Genomic DNA, 23390 nt, shown 5'->3' with positions numbered 1-23390 from the left:
TAAAGCAGATTACCAAACATTACAAAAGGAAAGATATAGTTGTTATGGGAGACTTCAACTACTCCAATACCTGTCAGGACTCTGCCAAACTCTTAAGACATAATATTAGTACAGATGAAAGTTTAGGCCACAAAATGTTGCTTTGGTGCCTATATGAGTTTTGGCAGTCATTTGCTTCTTATGATAGGGGCATGGAAGGCTTCTCAGTTTTAGTTTGTTTACCCCTGCAGAACCCCATTATCTACCAACCAGAGCCATACAGTATGTGAAAGAGATACAGTTAGAATTAAAGGACACAGGATGCCCCTGAGCACCTTCTGAGTTGGTTTGAATTTATTTTCAGAAGCAGAACTGAACCAAGGTTATTATTGTTTCATACACAAGTCTACTTCTGGTTAGCTCCACCCCCCCCATTTCAGCAGCCTACTTTACCTCGGCAAACTCATTTTGTTGTTGCTATTCAAAGAACTGGGAGGCAGAAACCCTCCTGCAAATCTACTGGCTGATTGTGATCTACCATCTGCTCAGGCTTCACTTAGGGACTTGATTTTATAAAATAGGATTTAGGAGGTCACCTAGGGATTAGTGGGCCCCTTTCAAGGACAGAAACATATTGCAGATTCGAAAGGGTGGGGCATGAAGTTAACCCACAATATCACAATGTTTTAAAATCATTTTTATTATAAAATGTCTTTGAAGTCACTCATCTTCTTATTCATCCCAGAGACAACTGGTTATGTGCACCACCAGGACTAGGCTAAGAAAATGCAAAGCGGGAAATCCAGTTTTTTTTTAAATCTCCGAAAAAGGCTGTACTCTTAAGACTCTGGCTCTTGTAATATTCATTGCACAGTAGGGTTCAAGATCTTCCCTATGAAGAGAATGCTACATGTTGCCTTATCTAAAATAATAATCAGGAAGGGTTTGTTGAAATTTAGAGTAAGTACAGGTTGAAATGGAGCGGAACGGAACATAAACTCTATCGTGGTGACTGCCGCTGCCTCAGTGCCACTCTCGTTAACATCCAGAACAGTCTTGTGAACAGCCTGTGAGGAAAGAACAACATATCATTGTCTGCAGGTCACATTCTCCAGTAGTTCACAGATGAATATGGACACCCTTGTGATGATCATTGTTCTCATACTGAGGATCTTTCCATTAGACCTCCCCAAAGCAGTTGCTCTATCTACTGTACTGTAATTGCTTTCTCTGTGATAGCTTGTCCACAATGACCTTCAAATCCAAGAGGGTGTTTGCTCTTTTAGCTAAAGCAGGGGTTACCAACCTTTTTTTGGGGGGGGGGGGCTGAGCACATTCACAAACAGGAGAAAATGTCCTGGGCACCATGCCAACACTACAAACAAGCACATACTGCAACCTAGCTCCTTCTGCACTGTACATTGAAAGCAGTGCTGTACCACTTTAAGCATTCATGGCTTCCCCCCAAGGAATCCGGGGGGTAGCTTGTCCAGGGTGCTAAGAGTTCTTAGGAGACCACTTTTCTGCTCACAGAACTACAATTCACAGAGTTCCCCAGGAAGGGGGCTTGAATGTTAAACTGCTCTGGATATTGTAGTTCTTTGAGGAGAAATGGGGTCTTCTAAATGTCTCCACAGTCCACAAGAATATGGTGCGTCCCAAAATATACCGCTCTGTCAAAAGTCAGGATAAAGAAGTGTGTCTTCAGCACTTGATGGGGAATACAAAACAAAGATACAACTTTGTGGAGAGGGAATTCCATAACTTAGGAGCTGCTGCAGAGAATGCTGTCTCCCAGGCCCTTATTCCCTGAATTCTGAGAGCAGTGAAACTACCAGGAGGACATCCCTTGCTGGTCTTAGCAACCAAGGGGGGCTGTAAGGAAGGAGAAGGTATTTCAGACCTTTGGGATCTAAGTCATTTAGGGCTTTGAACATTAATGCAAGCACCTTGAATTTGGCCTGGAAACAATCTGGCAGCCAGGTAGGTATTTTAAGATGTGGGTTATGCAGGTAATCTGACTGCTGCATTTTGCATCATCTGAAGTTGAAGTCATTTTCAGGGGCTTGCTCACAAAGCAGAGATTGCAATAATGCATTCTGGAAGTTACCAGAGCAGGCAGTACCATGGCTGACTCATCTCTGTCCAAAAGGGACTATATAGCAGGAAACAGGCACTCTTATGCATTCTTATGCCGTATTCATTGGTTTTATTTGAATTGCAGTTTGAATTGTTTCAGTGTTCTCTTTTGTTCAGTGCCCAGATAACCTTGTTTTGTCTGATAAGCAAATGAATGTACTAGACACACAATGTACCATCCAATCCACATTTAACCATGAGACTCCTGGAAGAATACATTCTTCAGGTGTCAGTCTAAAGACACACCAATGTCACTGAGGGCTCACCCACATTTCCCATCACTCCATGCTTTCTATGCACAGGTTTGAGTTTCCAAGATTTGTATTTGTGGGTGGGTTGTTTTTTTTTGCTCCCAGCACTACCCCCAGGAAAACCCACATTTTACTGCTAAATCAGAGCAAATTACAATGCAGAAAACCTGTTTGCCATTTGCTCAAATTCAGCAGTAAAACAAGGGTTCTCCTGAAGAAAGTACAGGGAATAATAATAATAATAATAATAATAATAATAATAATACATCTCTGCTCAGACCTGGAAAGCAAGGACCTATGCCTAGAAATGCAGCACAAAAGGAATTGTGGCTGAGTCTAGGAAATATAAAAATCTTGAGAAGTGGTTGATGGAAGTCAAAAATTTGTATAAGAGATGAATATTAATGGATGTTCAAAAGAATGTATGTAATTTTTTAAAATAATATATATATATAAATAAAATCACATTCAATGCAAATTTACAGCACATGACTTTCCCCAGGGAATTCTGGGAACTGTAGTTTGTTAAGGGTTCTGGGAATGGTAAGTCTGTGAAGGCGAAATTCCAGCTTCCAGGATTATTTGCAGTATAAAGTATGCACTTTAAATGTGCACTGAATTCACTTTAAGTGTATGGTATGGATCTGTGATTCACATTTTGCAACATTTTCATGGCTTCCTGCAAATGAGAAAAATAGCAACAAAAAGAGTTCCTTCTCAGATGTTCTTCACGTGCTTCTGAGAAATGATTGGAGGTAATTTTTGGCAAGTATTCTTTTAACCGAGGGCCAAATGAAGGTTTAAAGAAGCACTTGATCAAAGAGGGAAAGCACTTACTTTGGAAACCTTCAGCTCACGTTCTCCGGTAATTCCAGACAGATCAGCGACATCATTAAAGACGTCTTGCACACCCATCTTCTGCAACAAGTCTTTGACATCATAGGATGCAGAAATGGAAAATTTGGGGATGAAAAGACGTACATTGCTGAGAAAGAAAAAGAAAAAGAATCCATATGTTATTTCATTGGTGTTCAGCTGTTGAGTCATGACCCACACAGTGACATTCCCTGGCCTTGATGCACATTCCAGCATGGAAAAGGGCCCCGATGCATAGGAAGGGTCTCTTGAAAGGTCTTGAAGGGTCACTGTTTCTCCGCTCCAAGTTCTCGCAGGCCAGAAGACATTGCTTTAGTAGAGGGGGTTAGGAACTAGATCTAACTTGCAGGCCAGATCCTGACCTCCAGCAACCGCCATGTGCCTTTTTGACAGGCGTGCAGGACTGATATTGCCATAATGTCCACTGAAATCAAATCACGGTGGCAAATTCTCAGGGGTTTGCAAGTGCTGGTGATCAGCTGATTGGCAGCACCTGCAAACCACGGTTATTATGCCAAGGGGCTGTGTCATAACCTGCCCCACAACTAACATCATATATGACGCTTTGTGTGGGCAGCTGAATGTGGCTTAGGGAGAGATGACCTAATAGGACAAATTAGGGCCCCTAATGGGTTCCATTAGGCCCATGGGATGGAGATTTCTCAATGCTTTTTTAGTGGGCTCCTCAGATTCAGAGGACTCACTCCCAGGGAAGCTCCCATCACCTCACACCTTGGGAGCCTATGACTCGAAAACAGGGCAGTAGCTTTTTTTAAGACCACAGGTAGCTCATCAGGCAGACTGGAACCATCAGTGTCAGGGACTGGGCAGAGAAAGAATGATGGAGACCGCCTCCCCATCCTGACCCTTCCAGGGAGGAGGAAGAGGAAGACAGTATTGATTTACAACAGGGGTTTGTGGGGGGTTACAGCTCAGAGGCAGATGAGGGGGAAAGTTGGGAAATAATGGGAGAGGAGGAGGAGGCAGAAGCTGAGAGGCAGCTGGCTGACACAGTGTCATCAGAAAGCATCCCAGACCCTCCATCTCCCATAAAAGTAGGAGAACAAAGAGCTCAAAGGCAGAGGGCACATAGCAGCACCCACAGAGGAGATGATGAGAATGATGAATGAGGAAGTGGGAGAGGTGTGTGTGTGTGGGGGGGTGGAGATTCACTTGGGACAATGCCATTATACAAGAGGCTGGGTTCTATAGCCTCTCTGTGTAAATATTGAAATGAAAAAGGATAGCAAGAAACCTTTATACTTTCCTGGGCAACCAGTCAGGAGCCACTGGCAGCATCCTGACATGAGCCCTATAGTTTGCCTCTGCATAGTTCCATCCTTATTTCAGACACTGTGATCTATCTGTGATCTATCTGAAGAAGTGTGCATGCACACGAAAGCTCATACCAGGAACAAACTCAGTTGGTCTCTAAGGTGCTACTAGAAAGAATTTTCGATTTTGTTGTGATCTATCGGTACATCACAATGTTTAGCTGGTGATATGTCACAATGTTGAAAACCAGATATCGGCCAGCCCAAACCCACATCTAGATAAAGCTGAGGTTAGGGGGCTGACAGCAGTAGCCGGGGTTAGGGCTATGGGGTGACCTCTATCTATCTATCTATCTATCTATCTATCTAAATAAAATGTGTGCGTGGGGGTATCGTTTTAAAACAAAAAGCTTCAATTCTTCGAATTAGCAGCATTTGAAAAAACAGTGCAGAGAAAATACTTACTCTGATTTAAAAGATGCTATCCATTTAGACAGACTTTCTTTTGCCAATGCACCTTCCACATGCTCCATTTTTCCTTCGTCAGGCAGAATGAAGAATGACGTGGCATCTCCTTTGTATGGAATCTCCACCACCCAGCAAGACAAGTCTTCATCATGGAGGTATTTGTAGTAGCCTTTTCGATACATCAGGCTGGCTTTCACCGTAGTGTTTGCATCCACAAAGAAGTCCTTTTCCCGGATCATGTGAGTGTCAAAAGGGTGTTGCCAGTAAGCTTTGAAGAAAAAGGTTAGGCAAAAGAGTTGCATGACTTTTAATTCCCTCCAAAGGCAACTTTGTGTACAATAGGTAAGTCTTTCATCATGTAATTACAGTGGTACCTCGGGTTATGTACTTAATTGGTTCCGGGTCACTGTATGTAATCCAAAAAGTACGTAACCCGAAAAAAACGCTTCTGCGCATGTGCAGACCGTGAAAACACTTCTGCGCATGTGCGAATCGTGCACGCTTCGGGTTGCACTTCCGGGTTAGCGGAGTTCGTAACCCGAAAAGTACGCAACCCAAAGCATATGTAACCTGAGGTACGACTGTACAGGAAATGCAAGAGGCATAGAAGTGAGTGATTAAAATATATATCCTAAAACCTAGATAAAATAACTGTAGTGGCTGCTTGCCAAACAGAACACAAAATGGTGAAAACGTCAATGGGACACAGTGGAATACCCACAGAGTAAGTCCATTTGCCCTCCTGGGGCAGGTGGCCCTCCTGGGGTGGGCGGGCACTGCGCCTCCCCTATGAACCGGCCTATTGCCAGCCGGATTGTACTCCTGCCACCAAATTGGCGAATGGCGGCAGTGATGCATGGGGCATCAGCTGGCCACGCTACCAATGACCAGTAGCAGCACTTGGTACCATGCCCAGGGGAAGGATAAATATCGAGCCGGCAGGGCCTTTTGGCCTCTCTCCCTCGCTGTGCTGGTTCTCCCGCCCACCGTCCCTCAGATTAGGGTTGGTGTTTTTTTTTTTACCAGTGGTACGACCTTGCTATGGACAATGCCGGTTGCTAGATTCAGATGTCGGCCTGGAATTTTTTTTCCATTTGGCAAACTGGCTCCACCATTTGGGTTTTTGCCTGCCTCGTAACAATTGCCACAACTTTGTAAGGCGGTTAGGCATTGGGTAAGCCTAGACTTGGTTGGAGAGGAGCTTGTAGCCTCTGTCTGCCCCTCCATGAATAAGGGGATCCTGTTAAAAGGATCCGGGAGGAGCAGCTCCTGCCTGATGCCCTGACATGGGCTAGGGCCATACCATTTCTCCAATGCAGACCACTGTCTTCACCCTTAGAAGCGCTCTTGGCGGACGGGCGGGAGTGTCATGCTCCGTTGCTTACCTCAATGCCTATGGCATCTGTAACCAATAAAGTTGTGGCCTTACTTGATCCCCAAAACCCAATAAGCTGTGTGTTGTCTAGTTATTTGCACCTTAGGGAACAGGGTGGTCATGGGGCCTTGCCACGCAAAGGGATGAAGCTTCTACCAAAAAAGTCTCTTATCTCGTCATCCTCTCTGACTTTGAGCTAATCATTAAGTTGAACCTTTTAGCATGTTTTGTTTTCTTTTCTTTTCAACTGCTCATGTTTACTGGGAATTTGCTCTGCTTAACAGATTAAAATTTGACATTCCATGGCAGGCTGCAATTTCATTGGCGCGATATTCTGCTCTAAAACCCAACTACAAACACAACATTTTGAGATCTCCATTGCCCTTCCCTGTTGTTTCAGGAACAACATTATTTTTTTCAAAAAGGCATAAGCCAGGGGTGTCCAAACTCTTTTCAAAGATGGCTTCATGAAGTGAACATGTGTGAGGGCCGACCAAAGGGCCAACCAACGTTGTTGACCTTTTTTTAGGATTGAAGTTGTTGAGCTTTTTAAAGAATTTTTCCCCAGGAAATAAACTGCCATGGGCAGGCTGGATTAGGCCCCCAAAATGGACTTTGGGCATGCCTGGCATAAGCAAACAGGCCATTGATCTGATCCAACTGCCTTTTCTATTTAGTCCATCATCCTGTTCTCACAGTGGCCAACCAGGTGCCTGTGGGAAACCCACAAGAAGGAGGTGAGCACAGCAGCTTTTGAAAGTTTTAGATGAATGGGTATCACAGCCTTGAAAGGCTCCCATCGTTACATGTTTGTAACAGGGATATATATTTGCAACATTGCGTTTCAGATCCCACTTGTTCCCTTTAGTAGTGATGTCAGCTGGCTGAATGCCTATCAGCTTGGAAGAAAAATGGTCACAAAATGGAAGCAACAGGAGAGGTGTTTTTTTAAATATTTGGGGAGGACCTCCTAGGTATACAGAAATGTGATGGTTTTTTTTTTTTTTTAAAAAAGAATAAAAATTAAAAGCTACATAAATTGCCTGAAAAGAACTTGTGACGGAAGGTTCCTTTCAGAAGATCGATGGTACTCCAGTCCACAGAGAAAGGGAGAGAGAAACAGTCTAATGAAAGCAGGAGCCAGGCAGATTCTAGTCCTTTTCAGATATTATAATGGTGGAAGGGCAAAAGAAGTAGAAAAGAGCTGTAGGGCCAGAGCTTTAGCCCTGTTCCTACGGTCATGTGGGTGCTTTCCACTTCCTTGTCTTCTAGTGTAACTTGTGGAGCAGAAAGGCTCCTTGCATGATTAAGGCCCTTGGAAGATCAGTTTAATCACAGTGAGAGAGTCCACTGGATGACAAAAGAGATTGATTGTAAAAGCACTCTGGGAATTGTAGCTCTGTAAGATGAATAGCACCCTTAAACTACAGTTCTCAGGAAGCTTTGTGGGAAGCTAGGACTGTTTAAAGTGGTATGATCATACTTTATACGCATAGTGCCCAGGAATGAGAACAGCAAGTACGCAATATTAGGGTAGGTATGCTTACTAAGCATCTTGGGTGGGGAATTGGGATTAGGGCTGGAATTTGCATGCCCTAATTTATGCGTGGCGTGCTCTGGTCCATGGGGTCACGAAGAGTCAGACACGACTAAACAACTAAACAACAACAATTTATGAAGATATTAATTTTCTATGCTGCCTGTCCTGCCAAAGGAGCCCAGGATGACAAAGAGCAAAGCAGGAAGACAACACTATCCAAAAGAATGAATGAATAAGCACATTGAGATAATTGAGAACACATTTAGAACATCTAAAAACATTTACAAACAGTGGCCTATCCTTACAGCTCATAATTTCAAGGAGCAGTATCTGTTAGCAATCAAATGACTGGGTGAACAGGGATATTTTAAAATTTCTTCAGAATGGTAATAATAACATTATTAACACAATGAATGCTAATGCTAGTTATAATAGCCCCCCCACACCCCTTGAGCTATTATAGGGATGATTTGGGAGGAAGAAAGGAAGATGGAACCATTTCATCTCTCAAATAACAAAAGAGGCACATCTTTTCCCTTTTCTCAATTTCCAGCATGGAATGCCCATCTCTGCCATATAACTGTAAAAGCACTTAGGTTTGGGACTGGCAAACTTCTAATGCTACCCAGCACAGCAGGGGAAGTGTAGGAGGAGGGGGGCGGCAGAGAGAAAAGGTGCCTCTTTTCCCTCCCCCAGTACTGAAATTCCCAGAACAGCACTGCAAGCATAAGAACATAGGAGTCTGCTGGATGAGGCCAATTGCCCATCTAATGCAGCATTCTGTTCTCACAGTGGCCACCCAGATGCTTGTCAGGAAACCTGCAAGCAGGGCATTAGTTCATAAGCACACTCCCCTCTTGAGGTTTCCAGCAACTGGGATTCATAGCAAATAGCTAGGAGCCATTGAAAGCCTTCTCCTCCTCCATGAATTTGTCCCACCCTCTTTTAAAGCCATCCAAGCTGGTGGTCATTACTGCCTCTTGTAGGAGTGAGTTCCAAGGCTCCTAATTCCAGGCTGACTGGAGCCCTGAACTAGAGCACTCCTCTCAAAGGAACTTTGTGTTGCCTGTCCCATTGGTTTAATTACTCTTTCAACTTACCTTTGAAGAAGATATAGTTCACAAGAACCAGTATAGTGCTCGGATCAAGGTCCTCGAGTGCATGGGCTATTTTCCCCTGAGTTTTGTTCTGCACGTAATCATTTATCTGCCTTTTAGCCACTCTGGGAATGGTGAAGTTGGTGAGGAAGCCTTCTGCTTCATAGAAGGTTTTGACATCCTCCAAAAACTTAGGCAGAAACTTCAACGACTGTTCAATGAACAAGGCATTTCCCATCTTCACCTGTGCTTTGTTATCCGGGCGGTGAAGGGCATGGATGAGGTGGCGGAATCCTTTGTGTATCTCATTCTCCTCAGTCACTGACAGGTTAAACGCGAGTCCTTCGTGAATCTGACTTTGGGTTTCCGACTTGGCACCCAGGGTCAGCAGTGCAAAAGCTGCAGAGATGCTGATTGGGGAGAAGAAAATGTTCCTCGAACCTGCGCCTGAAGCTATGTTCCTGTAGAATCTGAATGCAAAGTCAGAATTACTGGGACCTATCTTAAGATAGCTGGAGGAATCCTGTCTCTGTTCTTCTGAAGAAAGATGTGGATGTTCCAGTAATGTCTTGTCTCCTTGGCTAGCTTGGTCATCGTTGTGTCCTGGGAGACGATGGCATTGGACTTCAAGACTAATCAGTAACAAGGAGAGGGTGATGACCAGCTTCATTTGGGATTTGTAATTCTTCTGCTAATAATTCCCACACAAGATGTTAAAGGATCGATCCAAAAATGCATGCATACTCTGCAACAAAGGCGAATTCTGCCCTAGACCTATACATTTATACAATAGAAATAATTCACCTTTCCTGTGAGTGGCGTAAGAATGTTGTTAGTTTCACTAAATCACATACAAAATAGTGTTTTGATAGAAAATTGTTTCCACGCTTGTGTTTTTCAGAGTTTCAATGGTTTTTTAAAATAGTTTATTATTTAAAAATAAAACTGGCACATTCTAACCATGGAATATTTCTTTGTGATACTTTCAAGTTTTCACACTTCTTGGAATTTAAATTAGTAATATTAATTTTGACAACTATGTAAGGTAAATGTAAAGGGACCCCTGACCATTAGGTCCAGTTGCGGACGACTCTGGGGTTGTGGCGCTCATCTCACTTTATTGGCCAAGGGAGCCGGCATACAGCTTCCGGGTCATGTGGCCAGCATGACTAAGCCACTTCTGGCAAACCAGAGCAGCGCATGGAAACGCTGTTTACTTTCCCGCCAGAGCAGTACCTATTTATCTACTTGCACTTTGACGTCCTTTCAAACTGCTAGGTTGGCAGGGGCAGGGACCGAGCAACTGGAGCTCACCCCGTTGCAGGGATTCGAACCGCCGACCTTCTGATCGACAAGCCCTTCTGCTCGATAAACCACAGAGCCACCCGCATCCCTGTATCTATGTATGCCTGTATCTATGTATATAGTTATTTTCACATATCATTTTGAAATCAACTTTTGAATAGCAAAGACTATTTCATTTTCATTCTGATGCTTACCTGAGAATCCTAACTGACACCCTTTAGGCAACTTTGGTTTATCCCTGCTCTGTCATAAAATGAATGAAATTCTGCCATTAACTTGAACGGGAATAGAACTGTGTCAGTAGTTCCAGTTATTTATGCACCCAGCCACACACAGAACCAAATAAATAATTCATATTCTTAGATGCTGGCCCGAACATGCAGGCACTTGTTTAAGAAGTCTGCAGTGGTACCCTTTCCTTTTACATAGCAGAGGAAGATTCTGACATCTGCCATGTCCATGTGGTTTATGGTGCAGCAGTTGACTCTACTGGGCTGCTCTGTACCACCTGTTGTGGAACTTCTGAGCTTCCAATTTGATGAACCAGTCCTGTAATGGGACTGGGTGAGATTTCATGCAACCATAACAAGTTGCTGCATCTGAGATTAAGCCCCACTTAGAATATAGCCATTGATCTATCTTATAAATCCGATCTGTCTGAACATTGAACAGAGATTGATTTAGTTCTGCGTGGATGTTAACCCAGAAAAGGAAAGGAAATAAACACTGGATATACAGCAGAAATCATAAGCTATGCCAAAGCAAGCTAGAGAGAGGAGTGAAAAAGAATGTATAGCCTACTTACAGATCACAAAAAGAATATTGCAGCACCCTTCTGCACTACGATCTTCTTAAACCTGTAATTTATATACCAGGCTTGTACGCAGTATTCATTATTAACCATTAAGCAGAGTAAATATGGGTTGCCAAAGGGAGTCAGGTACAAAATGTGATGCAAGGGATTTGTAGCTTCCGCCCGACCTTTGCACAATGGTACTACAGGTTGATAAAGAGCTGGATTTTAAATAAATAAGCATAAATTTCCCTGAGCAAAGGGATCTCAAGCCACTCGTTTCCTGGACTAGATGGTCCTCATGGTTCCTTCCAACTCTACAATTCTCTGTTTCTATATTTTATTATTATTTTAAACCATGGGCAAAGCCTTGGTTATTGGGCAATCTAAAAATACTATAAATAAGGGATACCTTATTGCACCAGTCTGAATCTCCTCCACTTATAACAATGCCTCAGGAAAGGCAGATTCCCACTCCTCCACTTCCTTGACAGAGCAGCTAACTAAATGATAATGGTATGGGAGCAGAAAATGAAAGGGATAAAGAGAGCAGGGGTGGCTGGAATAATGGACTAAGGGGGGGGGAGAGAGAAATGAGATGTGCAAAGACTCCGTAGAGAAGGTGACAAAGTGAGAAACAGGAAAGGGGAAGATGGGAATAAGCAGTGAGAGGGAGGAGTCAGGGGAGAGCCCATGGGCTATGGCAGGGAGGGGAAGACCTTTCTCAGCTCATGGGTCACATTTCCTTATGGGCAACCTTACAGGGATCACATGACAGCAGTGGGTTGGACAGTGGCTGGTTTAACAGATTTGACTCTGAACTTTCTGCAGTAGGTTACATTCGGTCAAGAGGTTTCTCTATGTGCTTGTCTGCATCTCTCCATCCTCCACCTAGGGAAAAAAGAGAAGCAAATGAGAATTCCTAGATGCCTAGAATTTATATCTTCAGATTTAAAGAAAAAGAGAGGCATTGTAATATATGTTAACCCAAAATTTGAAGCAAAACATTTTTTTTTTAAGGACAATGAAGGTAGAATTCTGGGTATACAAGTGGGGAAAGGTAATTGTGAAAATTGTGATAACAGGAATTTATGCTCCAAATGGGAATAAGACAGAGTTCAATTCAATTCAATAACCTTTATTGGGCATAACAGAGCAGACAATTTCAGAGCAGATATTGTATATAAAATGTTTAAGCTATAAACTCAACAAAGTAAGGCTTGTATTAATTAAATCTTTAGCACTAAAATTCACTACTAACCCATAAAAAATAACTTCAAATTTCTCATAACAAACCTAAGTTAAAACATCAGTTGATAAAAATGACATAACAATATATCAATTCCACTTTACTATTTAATTAAGATCCCTTAATCCTCTTTGTAATGGCTTAATCTTTCTGCATGGACTAAGCTTAAGAATTCGGCCACTATTGAAGTGATTTTATCATTACTATCTGATAGTAGTATTTGAGTGGTTGGAAATGTAGAGGTAGACCTGTCTATTTGTAAAGCATTTAATAGTTGACTTCTAGCATTAGTGCCAAAATTACAAGAGAGGAAGATATGGTCCAATGTATCAAGTTCATTCTTACTGCATTTACAGAAACGTTCAGATTTTGGGAGACAGAGTTCTTCAAGGTAGTGGAAGATTAGTTATTAGAATTTATAAATGAGGAGATTATATTGCTAGGAGACTTAAATGGAATTACCTCATTGGAATTTGATCGTACAGACTTAGGAGGTAGACCAAGAGGAAGACTCCCCCCTACTTTTTTTTTAGTATGGTGGAGAGTTTGATTCTGAAGCATGTGTGGTGTTACAAGCACCCTATAGAGAAAAAAAATACCCATCATTCCCAAGCAATAATAATAATAATAATAATAATATTTATTATTTGTACCCCGCCCATCTGGCTGGATTTCCCCAGCCACTCTGGGCGGCTTCCAACAGAAATCAAATACAAAAATATCAAACATTAAAAACTTCCCTAAAAAGGGCTGCCTTCAGGTTTTTTCTGAATGTCAGGTAGTTGTTTATTTCCCTGACCTGTGATGGGAGGGCGTTCCACAGGGCGGGCGCCACTACCGAGAAGGCCCTCTGCCTGGTTCCCTGTAGTTTTGCTTCTCGCAGTGAGGGAACCGACAGAAGGCCCTCGGCGCTGGATCTCAGTGTCCGGGCTGAATGATGGGGGTGGAGACGCTCCTTCAGGTATACAGGACCGAGGCCGTTTAGGGCTTTAAAGGTCACTTTGAATTGTGCTCGGAAACGTACTGGGAGCCAATGCAGATCTCTCAGGACCGGTGTTATGTGGTCCCGGCGGCCACTCCCAGTCACCAGTCTAGCTGCCGCATTTTGGATTAATTGCAGTTTCCGGGTCGCCTTCAAAGGTAGCCCCACATAGAGCGCATTGCAGTAGTCCAAGCGGGAGATAACCAGAGCATGCACCACCTTGGTGAGACAGTCCGCGGGCAGGTAGGGTCTCAGCCTGCGTACCAGGTGGAGCTGGTAGACAGCTGCCCTGGATACAGAATTAACCTGCGCTTCCATGGACAGCTGTGAGTCCAAAATGACTCCCAGGCTGCGCACCTGGTCCTTCAGGGGCACAGTTACCCCATTCAGGACCAGGGAATCCTCCACACCTGCCCTCCTCCTGTCCCCCCAAAACAGTACTTCTGTCTTGTCAGGATTCAACCTCAATCTGTTAGCCGCCATCCATCCTCCAACCGCCTCCAGGCACTCACACAGGACCTTCACGGCCTTCACTGGTTCTGATTTGAAAGAGAGGTAGAGCTGGGTATCATCCGCATACTGATGAACACCCAGCCCAAACCCCCTGATGATCTCTCCCAGCGGCTTCATATAGATATTAAAAAGCATGGGGGAGAGGACAGAACCCTGAGGCACCCCACAAGTGAGAGCCCAGGGGTCTGAACACTCATCCCCCACCACCACTTTCTGAACACGGCCCAGGAGGAAGGAGCGGAACCACTGTATAACAGTGCCTCCAGCTCCCAACCCCTCTAGCCGGTCTAGAAGGATGTTATGGTCGATGGTGTCAAAGGCCGCTGAGAGATCCAGCAGAACTAGGAAACAGCTCTCACCTTTGTCCCTAGCCCGCCGGAGATCATCGACCAGCGCGACCAAGGCGGTTTCAGTCCCATGGTGAGGCCTGAATCCCGATTGGAAGGGATCCAAATGGTCCGCTTCTTCCAGGCGTGCCTGGAGTTGTTCAGCAACCACCCGCTCAATCACCTTGCCCAAGAATGGTAGATTTGAGACTGGGCGATAGTTGGCCATATTGGCCGGGTCTAAAGATGTTTTTTTAAGAAGCGGTTTAATGACCGCCTCTTTCAGCGGGGCTGGGAAGGCTCCCTCACAGAGGGAAGCATTCACCACCCCGCGCAGCCCATCGCCCAGCCCCTCCCGGCTAGCTTTTATAAGCCAGGATGGGCAAGGACCAAGGAGACAGGTGGTTGGTTTCACTCGTCCAAGCAGCCTGTCCACATCCTCGGAGGTAACAGACTGAAATTGATCCCACGCAACTGGACTAGACAGGACTCTGGCACTCTCCCGCCCTGGCACTGCTCCCACGGTGGAGTCTATCTCTTTCCGAATCTGAGCGATTTTATCCGCAAAAAACTTTGCAAACGCATTGCAGGAGATCTTGGGGTCCCTACCAGGCCCCGATGACGAAGATGGCTCCGATAGATTCCGAACCACCTGAAAGAGTCTCCTGCTGCTATTTTCTGCAGATGCAATAGAGGCGGTGAAGAAAGTCTTCTTTGCCGTCGCTATCGCCACTTGGTAGGCTCGACGTTGAGCTCTAACCTGTGTTCGGTCGGATTCAGAATGGGTTTTCTGCCACCGGCGCTCTAGCCGTCTCAACGATTGTTTCATTGCCCTCAGCTCCAAGGATAACCATGGGGCTGTCCATGCAACCGGAGAGGGCGCTTCGGAGCCAAACAGTCAATAGCCCTGGTTAGCTCCACATTCCAGCGGGCCACCAGGGAATCGGCTGAAAGGCCATCAACATGGGATAAAGTATCCCCTACGACTCTCTGGAAACCATTTGGATCCATTAAGTGGCGGGGGCGGACCATCCGAATTGGTCCCACCTCCCTGCAGAGGGGAATGGTTGCGGAGAAGTCCAGTTGCACCAGGAAGTGATCTGACCATGGCACTTCTTTAGTTTCACTTTTTTTTAATGTCAGATCACCAACATCCATAGAGGTGAATACCAGGTCTAAGGCATGTCCTCGGCTATGAGTTGGACCAGACTTATTCAGGGTCAGCCCCATGGAGGCCATGCTTTCCACGAAGTCCCGAGCGGCCCCTTGTAAGGTCGTGTCGGCATGGATGTTAAAATCCCCTAGGACGACCAAACTAGGTGACTCCAGGAGAACATCCGCCACGACCCGAAGCAGCTCCGGCAGGGAATCCTTGGTGCAGCGGGGAGGTCGGCACACCAAAAGGAATCCTGTACTGCCCCTATTGCCCAACTTCCAGAACATGCACTCAGAGATCTGGGTCTTCCCAATAGGACGCCTGGTGCAAACTAATGACTTCCTAAAAATCACTGCAACCCCCCTCCCCGCCCACAAGGCCTGGGTTGCTGTGCGTAAGAGAAACCTGGTGGACAAGCAGCGGCAAGGACAGGCCCATCTGCCTCGTCCAACCAAGTCTCTGTTACACATGCCAGGTCAAGTCCACCATCCACAATCAAGTCATGGATGGCAGTGGTTTTATTCAACATTGACCTGGCATTGCACAGCAGCATCTTCAGGTCATGTGGGTATCCCTTGCTGAATCCAGTATCCGTCCGGTCAGGACCAGACCCGGAGGCAGGAATAGTCCTCAGACAACGACTAAACCTGCCTCCTCGGCAATGACATGGTCTGGTCTTAGCGTAACTCCTCCTCCTGCCCGTGATCACTGAGATTGGTTGTCCCAGTGCATCCCACCCTGTGGAACCTGCCCCAGCCATTTTGCTGGCCGGGACCCCCTCCCAGGCAGCCCTGACCCCACCCCTTAAGAACAAAATTAAACCTATATAAAAACAGAAAACAAAACACAATAATACAAACCAAAAACTATAAAAATTACAAGTAACCAAAATTAAACAAAACTCAAAAGCCCACTAAACATCTATCCCACCCCCACAACAATAAAACTTAAAAAGATGAAATGAAATAATAATAATAGAAACATTTTAAAACATTAAAAAAGAAAGAAAGAGCTGGACAGCAGCAGCACTCAGGCAGGGGAGTCCTCCTGGGCAGCAGCAACCAGCAGCAGAGCAGAGGCAGCAGCAGTCCTTTTGAGGCCTTACCAGGCCCCGCCCTGGGCCAGGTGGTGAGTGGCAGGAACGGGGCCCTCAGGCACTCAGGCAGGGGAGTCCTCCTGGGCAGCAGCAACCAGCAGCAAAGCAGAGGCAGCAGCAGTCCTTTTGAGGCCTTACCAGGCCCCGCCCTGGGCCAGGTGGTGAGTGGCAGGAACGGGGCCCTCAGGCACTCAGGCAGGGGAGTCCTCCTGGGCAGCAGCAACCAGCAGCAGAGCAGAGGCAGCAGCAGTCCTTTTGAGGCCTTACCAGGCCCCGCCCTGGGCCAGGTGGTGAGTGGCAGGAACGGGGCCCTCAGGCACTCAGGCAGGGGAGTGGGCAAGATTGATGGAATATGGATAACTAACAATCTACTACCGAAGGTAAAAAAAATAATCAGAAATTATACCTAGATCAATAACTGATCACAACCTGGTTACAGTAGAACTAAGAAATAGGAGAAGGGTAAACAAAAGATGGAGAATGAATGAAAAAAATCAAAACGATGAAATTTTTTTAGCCAAAGCACAAGAATTACTTATGGAATTTTCCCAAAATAACAAGGTGCAAGATACAGATATTAGGATAATATGGGATGTGAGTAAAGCATTTATAAGAGGCTTTTATATTCAACAACATGCAAATCCAAAAAAGAATAGGGAAGCGAAGATGGATAAAATGAAAAAGGAAACTGGAGAAAATGAAAAAGTACTAGCCAAACAGCCTAAAAATGAGAAAGCAAGGAAAAATTGCAAACTATTACAAAATCAATTGTCAGCATGATCAGAGGTATTTTAAGTCAGCAAATAAAACTGGGAAATTACTGGCATGGCAATTGAAGAAAAGGCAGAAAGATCTACTAATAGATAGAGTAATGGATGAAGGGAAGATCATAGATAAAATGGAAGAAATCACCAAGAGGTTTGTTAAATATTTCAAAAAATTATACGAAAAGGGTAATGAAAAAGAGGAGGAGATAATAGAGTACTTACAAAGCAGATCTCTACCCAGAATATTGGATTTAAAATTAAAAAATGCTAAACTCCCTGGTTACTATGATGGAGGTAGAACATGCTATTTCAAGGAGTAAACTTGGTAAAGCCCCAGATACCGATGGCCTCCCAGCAATCCACTATAAAAGACTTAAGGAGGTGCTTTTGACTCCTCTATAACTACTTTTAAATAAGATAATGGAAGAAGGAAATTTATCAGATTCCTGGAGGGAAGCCCATATAATTCTATTGCCAAAAGAAGGCACAAAGCAAGAAATGATCCAAAATTATAGACCTATTTCATTGTTAAATTCAGATTATAAAATTTATGCTGACATATTGGCAAATAGACTAACAAATGTATTGAAGGAAATAATATCTCAGGACCAGGCGGGGTTCCTCCCAGGGAGGAAAATGAGTACAAACTTGAGAATAGTGGTTGACTTAATAGAATATTTGGATATGTACCCAGGAAAGAAAGCTGCCTTCATGTTTATCGATGCCAAAAAAAAGCGTTTGATAATGTATCATGGGAATTTTTGAAGAAAAATCTAGAAAAGAATGAGCTGGGGAAAAGGTTTATAAGAGGGATAACAACTATCTATGAATCTCAAAAGGCAAATTTGATAATTAACTCCGAAATGTCAGAGACTTTTAGGACTGAAAAGGGAACAAGGCAAGGGTGCCCACTCTCCCCATACCTGTTCCTGTTTATTTTTACTTTAGAGTCTCTGATTCAAGACATAAGATTAGAGGAGAGTATAAAAGGTATTTCCTTGGGATATAAATCATATAAACTCCGTGCATTCACTGATGACCTACTCCTAACGTTGGAGGACCCAATAGAGAGTGTTAAAAAAACCCTTAGATTTAATGGTGAGTTATGGGAAAGTCTCCGGTTTTAAACTAAATATGACAAAGACGAAATTAATGGTTAAAAATATTGATGAGAAAGAAAAAAGAGAACTGCAGGAAAAGATGGGATTACAAATTGTTAACAAGATTAGATATTTACCGTATTTTTCATGACATAAGACGCACCCGACCATTAAAGGAGGAAAACAAGAAAAAAAAATTGTGACTCAAACCTGGGGGAGCAGCTGTGGAGGAGGAACGTGCAGCCCAAAAGCTTCCTCCCCCACCCCTTTGCTTCTGGCGGTGGCGGCCGTGGAGGAGGAACGTTCCTCGCCCGCCCCCTTGCCTCTTGTGGCGGTGGCTGCGGCTGCGGAGGAGGAATGTTCCTCCCCCGCCCCTTTGCTGCTGGCTTTAAAGCCAGCTGGGGAGAAGGGACGGACCGTAGCGTCCTCCCCTCCTCCCCAGCTGGCCTCAAAGCAGGGGGGAGAGCCTCCTTGACGCGGTGCTAGTGGCTCTCCCCTGCTTGCTTTAAAGGGAGCTGGGGAGAAGGGACGAACCAGACCCCCTCCTCCCTGGCTCCCTTTAAAGCAAGTGGGGGAGAACTGCCCTGACGTGGCACACGTTCAGCGAGAGGCGGGGGGACCAGCAGCCTGAAAGGGCTCCTTTTGGGCCGCTGGTCCCGCCACCGCCTCTTGCCATGTTCAGTGAGAGGCGGGGGTGGTGGTGGGGGGCGGCAGTGGAACCAGCGGCCCGAAAGGGCTCCTTTTGGGCCGCTGGTCCCACCTCTCACCACGAGAGGCGGGGGGCGGGGGCTGCAGCGGCAGGACCAGCGGCCCAAAAGGAGCCCTTTCGGGCCGCTGGTCCTGTCGCTGCCCAACTTCGCTCCATAAGACATACAGACATCTTCCCTTACTTTTTAGGAGGGAAAAATGTGTCTTATGGAGCGAAAAATATGGTAGGTATACAAACTACAATGAAAAATTTAAATCTATTTGAAGATAACTATATTAAACTATGGAGCCAAATTAGAAATGATCTTGAAATTTGGCATAGGTTAAAACTATCTATTGGGGGGAGAATAGTGACAATCAAAATGAATATACTCCCAAAGGTCTTATTTCTCTTCCAAATGATCCCTATAATTAATAAAATGGATTGCTTTGACAAGTGGAGAAGGACTTATCACGTTTTATATGGCAGGGTAAAAGACCACATATAAGATTCAAACTCCTTACAGATAACAGAGAAAGGTGGGGGTTTGGCCTCCCTGATTTGAAGATCTACTTTGAGGCCTCCTGCCTCTGCTGGATTAAGGAGTGGATTCGGCTTGAGAATACCGATATATTAGACCTTGAGGGGCATGACATAAGATATGGATTGCATGCTTACTTATTGGAAGACAAGACAAAAGTACACCAGGGTTTTATGAATCATATTATCAGGAATCCATTATTTAAGGTCTGGAGGAAATATCATAGGCTTGCAGGGTTAGATGTGGAGAATTTGCAGAAATAATATATTCATGTTATGTACAATGATGAAGGTGTACATGGCAATTAGCATGTAATGTCGTGTGGAGGCTACACAAATCCATCTATGGCCTACGACAGTCTGCCAGAAACTGGAATTTGTGTCTCCATGAAGCTTTGGAAAGCATAGGTTTCCAGCGGAGTCTTGCTGACAGTTGTCTTTACCTGGCAGGATCCGGCCAGGAGCAGACTCTAGTGCTTTGTTACGTTGATGACATCATTTGCCTTGCTAAGTCAGAGAGTCAAGTGCAAGAGTTTGCAGAGGAGCTTAGTAAGCATTTTAAGCTCAAAGAACTAGGCCCAGTGAATGTCTACCTAGGAGTCAAGATTGACAGGACAGAAGACGGCAGTTTCTTGCTGAGTCAGGAAAGCAAGATTGAGCAGTTGCTTGAGAAGTTCAGAATGTCTGATTGTGCTAGTGTCAGAACACCCATGGAGACTTGTTTCGTAAAGGACAGTCAGTCCGGGGAACACTCTGCGTTCCAGAGCCCCAAGGTGTTCCAGTCAGCTCTAGGAAGTCTGTTGTATCTCTCCCAGAGGAGCAGACCAGATATAGCCTTTGCTGTAAATCTGCTCAGCAGGGAAGCTGCACAGCCCAGTGTGCATGTCTGGAATGGCATCAAGAGGGTGCTTAGGTAGTGGCAAGGGGTTGGAAGGATCAAGAAGCACCTAATGTCACTGACTGGCAGGTCAAACTACAAGAATTTGCGGAGTTGGCTTTACTAACACATAACCTAAGAGATAACACCAAGCAGGAATTTGCAGGCAAATGGGAGGTCTACAAAAGATATATGTTGAAATATAATAAGAGTTTTTCTACCATGCCAGAATTCGAGGGATGAAGGGTACAGAAAGAGGTCGTTGAAAGAATGAGGAGCAAGGATATATTTAAGAATGTAGTTGAGAAGTGGTATAAGGGATAGTAAGGGTTTGTAAGCATTCATATTAACCTTTGTTTAAGCTAAAGGGTTTGTCAGGAAGTCGGAAACCATGTCTGGAAAGTTTTTTTTAGTTTTTTAGGTTTTTTTTTTTTCTTTTTTCTTTTTTCTTTTCTTTTTTTCTTGTTTTTCTTTTTTGGAATTTTTAATTTTGTATTAACTTTTTTCTTTTTTTTTTTTTTTTTCCCCTTATTTCTCAATATCAATATTAATATCGTTATTATTAATATTGTTGTTATTATAACTCAGATTATGTATTACTTTACGATCTTGGTAGTGTGTAAGAGGCGATATACCAATAAGATACAGTGCAAAAATAAGACATGGACAAATATAACTTCATTGTAAATAACTTTATTTTTATTGAAGGGTCGGGGTCTTTTTTTTCCTTTTCTTCTTTCTCTTTGACTGTTGTTTGTCGTATTTGAGTTGTTGGAATTGTGTGTGGAAACCTTAAAGTATGCAAATAAAAATCATTATTGAAAAAAAAAAAAAGAGGGTGCTTAGGTACCTGCAAGGTTCCAGAGATTGGCGTCTCAAACTGTCAGCAGAAGGTGGAGCACAGCTCACTTGCTGGTCTGACAGTAGCTGGGCCAATCTGGAAGACAGGAAGTCAGTGTCTGGACTCGTCGTCAAGTATGGGGAGGCTCTAGTTAGGTGGAGGTCCAGAAAGCAGAGTCTCCTTGTTCTCTCCTCTACAGAAGCTGAATTCAGTGTGTTATCTGAGGTCTGTAAGGAGATGGAGTTTTACAAGTGTTTGGTCCAGGAGGTCAACGGAGAGTGTTGCCTACTCATCACAGTTTGGGAGGACAACCAGCCCTGTTTGAAACTGGCAGAAACTGGACAGTTCAAGTCCAGAACCAAACATTTGGACATCCGGTTTTGGAATGTTTGTCAGAGTGTCCAGACAGGCTTGGTGAAGCTGAAGTACTGTCCAAGCCAAGAGAACCTAGTGGATGGGTTCACCAAACCTTTGGGTTTCCAACGTCATTGGGAATTCTGTGATAGTTTGTGTCTGACGTAGGCCATGACCTACGCTGTGCCCCGTGGTGCTGGGCGAGAGGGGGTCTGTGTCTCCTCCTTCCCCCTCATCTCTTCTTTTTTTATAAGAATTTATTAAATTTTAACAGTAAAACACACACAAAAATACAACAAAACACTACAAAAAACTACAAAACTACCAAAGAATACAAAAATCTTAAACACTTATTTAACTATCCTTATCTTATTCCTAGCATTGTTTTGGGACCTCCTCACATCCTCTCTTCTGCGTTCATTTCTAATCTTCTTTAGTAACTTTATAACATTATAAAATCCTCCTCATCTAATCTTAATCTTTATAAACAATAATCATCATTTACCTCTAAACTTAATCCTAATAAAAATAAACATAGCATATTTCTAACTTCTTCTTACATCCTATCTTAAACTAACTTCTGGCATTACTGTAGCCTTATATATCCTCTGATTTTAATTTCAAATGTCTATCTTTTCATGCGCAAAAGCATTTGACTGTGTCGACCACAACAAACTATGGCAAGTTCTTAAAGAAATGGGAGTGCTGGATCACCTCATTTGTCTCCTGAGAAATCTCTATGTGGGACAAGAAGCTACAGTTAGAACTGGATATGGAACAACTGATTGGTTCAAAATTGGGAAAGGAGTACGACAAGGCTGTATATTGTCTACCTGCTTATTTAACTTATATGCAGAATTCATCATGCGAAAGGCTGGACTGGATGAATCCCAAACCGGAATTAAGATTGCCGGAAAAAACATCAACAACCTCTGATATGCTGATGATACTACCTTGATGGCAGAAAGTGAGGAGGAATTAAAGAATCTTTTAATGAGGGTGAAAGAGGAGAGCGCAAAATATGGTCTGAAGCTCAACATCAAAAAAACTAAGATCATGGCCACTGGTCCCATCACCTCCTGGCAAATAGAAGGGGAAGAAATGAAGGCAGTGAGAGATTTCACTTTCTTGGGTTCCATGATCACTGCAGATGGTGACAGCAGTCACGAAATTAGAAGACGCCTGCTTCTTGGGAGAAAAGCAATGACAAACCTAGACAGCATCTTAAAAAGCAAAGACATCACCTTGCCGACAAAGGTCCGTATAGTTAAAGCTATGGTTTTCCCAGTAGTAATGTACGGAAGTGAGAGCTGGACCATCAAGAAGGCTGATCGCCGAAGAATTGATGCTTTTGAATTATGGTGCTGGAGGAGACTCTTGAGAGTCCCATGGACTGCAAGAAGATCAAACCTATCCATTCTCAAAGAAATCAACCCTGAATGCTCACTAGAAGGACTGATCCTGAAGTTGAGGCTCCAGTACTTTGGCCACCTCATGAGAAGAGAAGACTCCCTAGAAAAGACCCTGATGTTGGGAAAGATGGAAGGCACAAGGAGAAGGGGACGACAGAGGATGAGATGGTTGGACAGTGTTCTCGAAGCTACTAACATGAGTTTGGCCAAACTATGAGAGGGAGTGAAGGATAGGCGTGCCTGGCGTGCTCTGGTCCATGGGGTCACGAAGAGTCGGACACGACTGAACGACTGAACAACAACAACATCTTTTCACATCATTTCAAATAGTCTTTAAATTTCTTCCAATCCTCCTGCACCGTTTCTTCCCTCTGGTCTCAGAGTTTCGCGGT

At 44.1% G+C, this 23390-nt stretch overlaps 1 protein-coding gene across 2 annotated transcripts; it reads right to left on the bottom strand.

Moving 5' to 3' along the window:
* Positions 1 to 659: 659 nt before the first annotated feature.
* On the bottom strand, positions 660 to 11191 carry LOC117041563 (alpha-1-antitrypsin-like). 2 transcript variants are annotated; one of them, XM_033140488.1, is made up of 5 exons: positions 11110 to 11191; positions 9003 to 9690; positions 4985 to 5255; positions 3207 to 3354; positions 660 to 1046 (listed from the first exon to the last, which is right to left on the bottom strand). In XM_033140488.1, exons 2-5 carry the CDS (start codon positions 9667 to 9669, stop codon positions 843 to 845), a joined length of 1290 nt encoding a protein of 429 aa, XP_032996379.1. In that variant the 5' UTR covers positions 9670 to 9690; positions 11110 to 11191; the 3' UTR covers positions 660 to 842. The 2 variants fall into 2 exon arrangements, with proteins under 2 accessions (XP_032996379.1, XP_032996387.1); XM_033140496.1 differs by having other exon boundaries at positions 9003 to 9808; positions 11110 to 11182.
* Positions 11192 to 23390: the final 12199 nt, after the last annotated feature.

Source organism: Lacerta agilis, chromosome 1 (genome assembly GCF_009819535.1).
Source record: "Lacerta agilis isolate rLacAgi1 chromosome 1, rLacAgi1.pri, whole genome shotgun sequence".
Classification (NCBI taxonomy): domain Eukaryota; kingdom Metazoa; phylum Chordata; class Lepidosauria; order Squamata; family Lacertidae; genus Lacerta; species Lacerta agilis.
The sequence above is the reverse complement of the archived record's forward strand: the minus strand, read 5'-3'. Positions and strand labels throughout refer to the sequence as shown.

Bases quoted from the DNA above. Each gene is read 5' to 3' on its own strand.
- LOC117041563 (XM_033140488.1), bottom strand. From the start codon at position 9,669: ATGAAGCTGGTCATCACCCTCTCCTTGTTACTGATTAGTCTTGAAGTC. The intron at 5,256-9,002 runs GTAAGTTGAAAG...TTTTCTTCAAAG, and splicing joins GAACTATATCTTCTTCAAAG to CTTACTGGCAACACCCTTTT. The intron at 1,047-3,206 runs GTAAGTGCTTTC...CTTTCCTCACAG, and splicing joins GTGAGCTGAAGGTTTCCAAA to GCTGTTCACAAGACTGTTCT.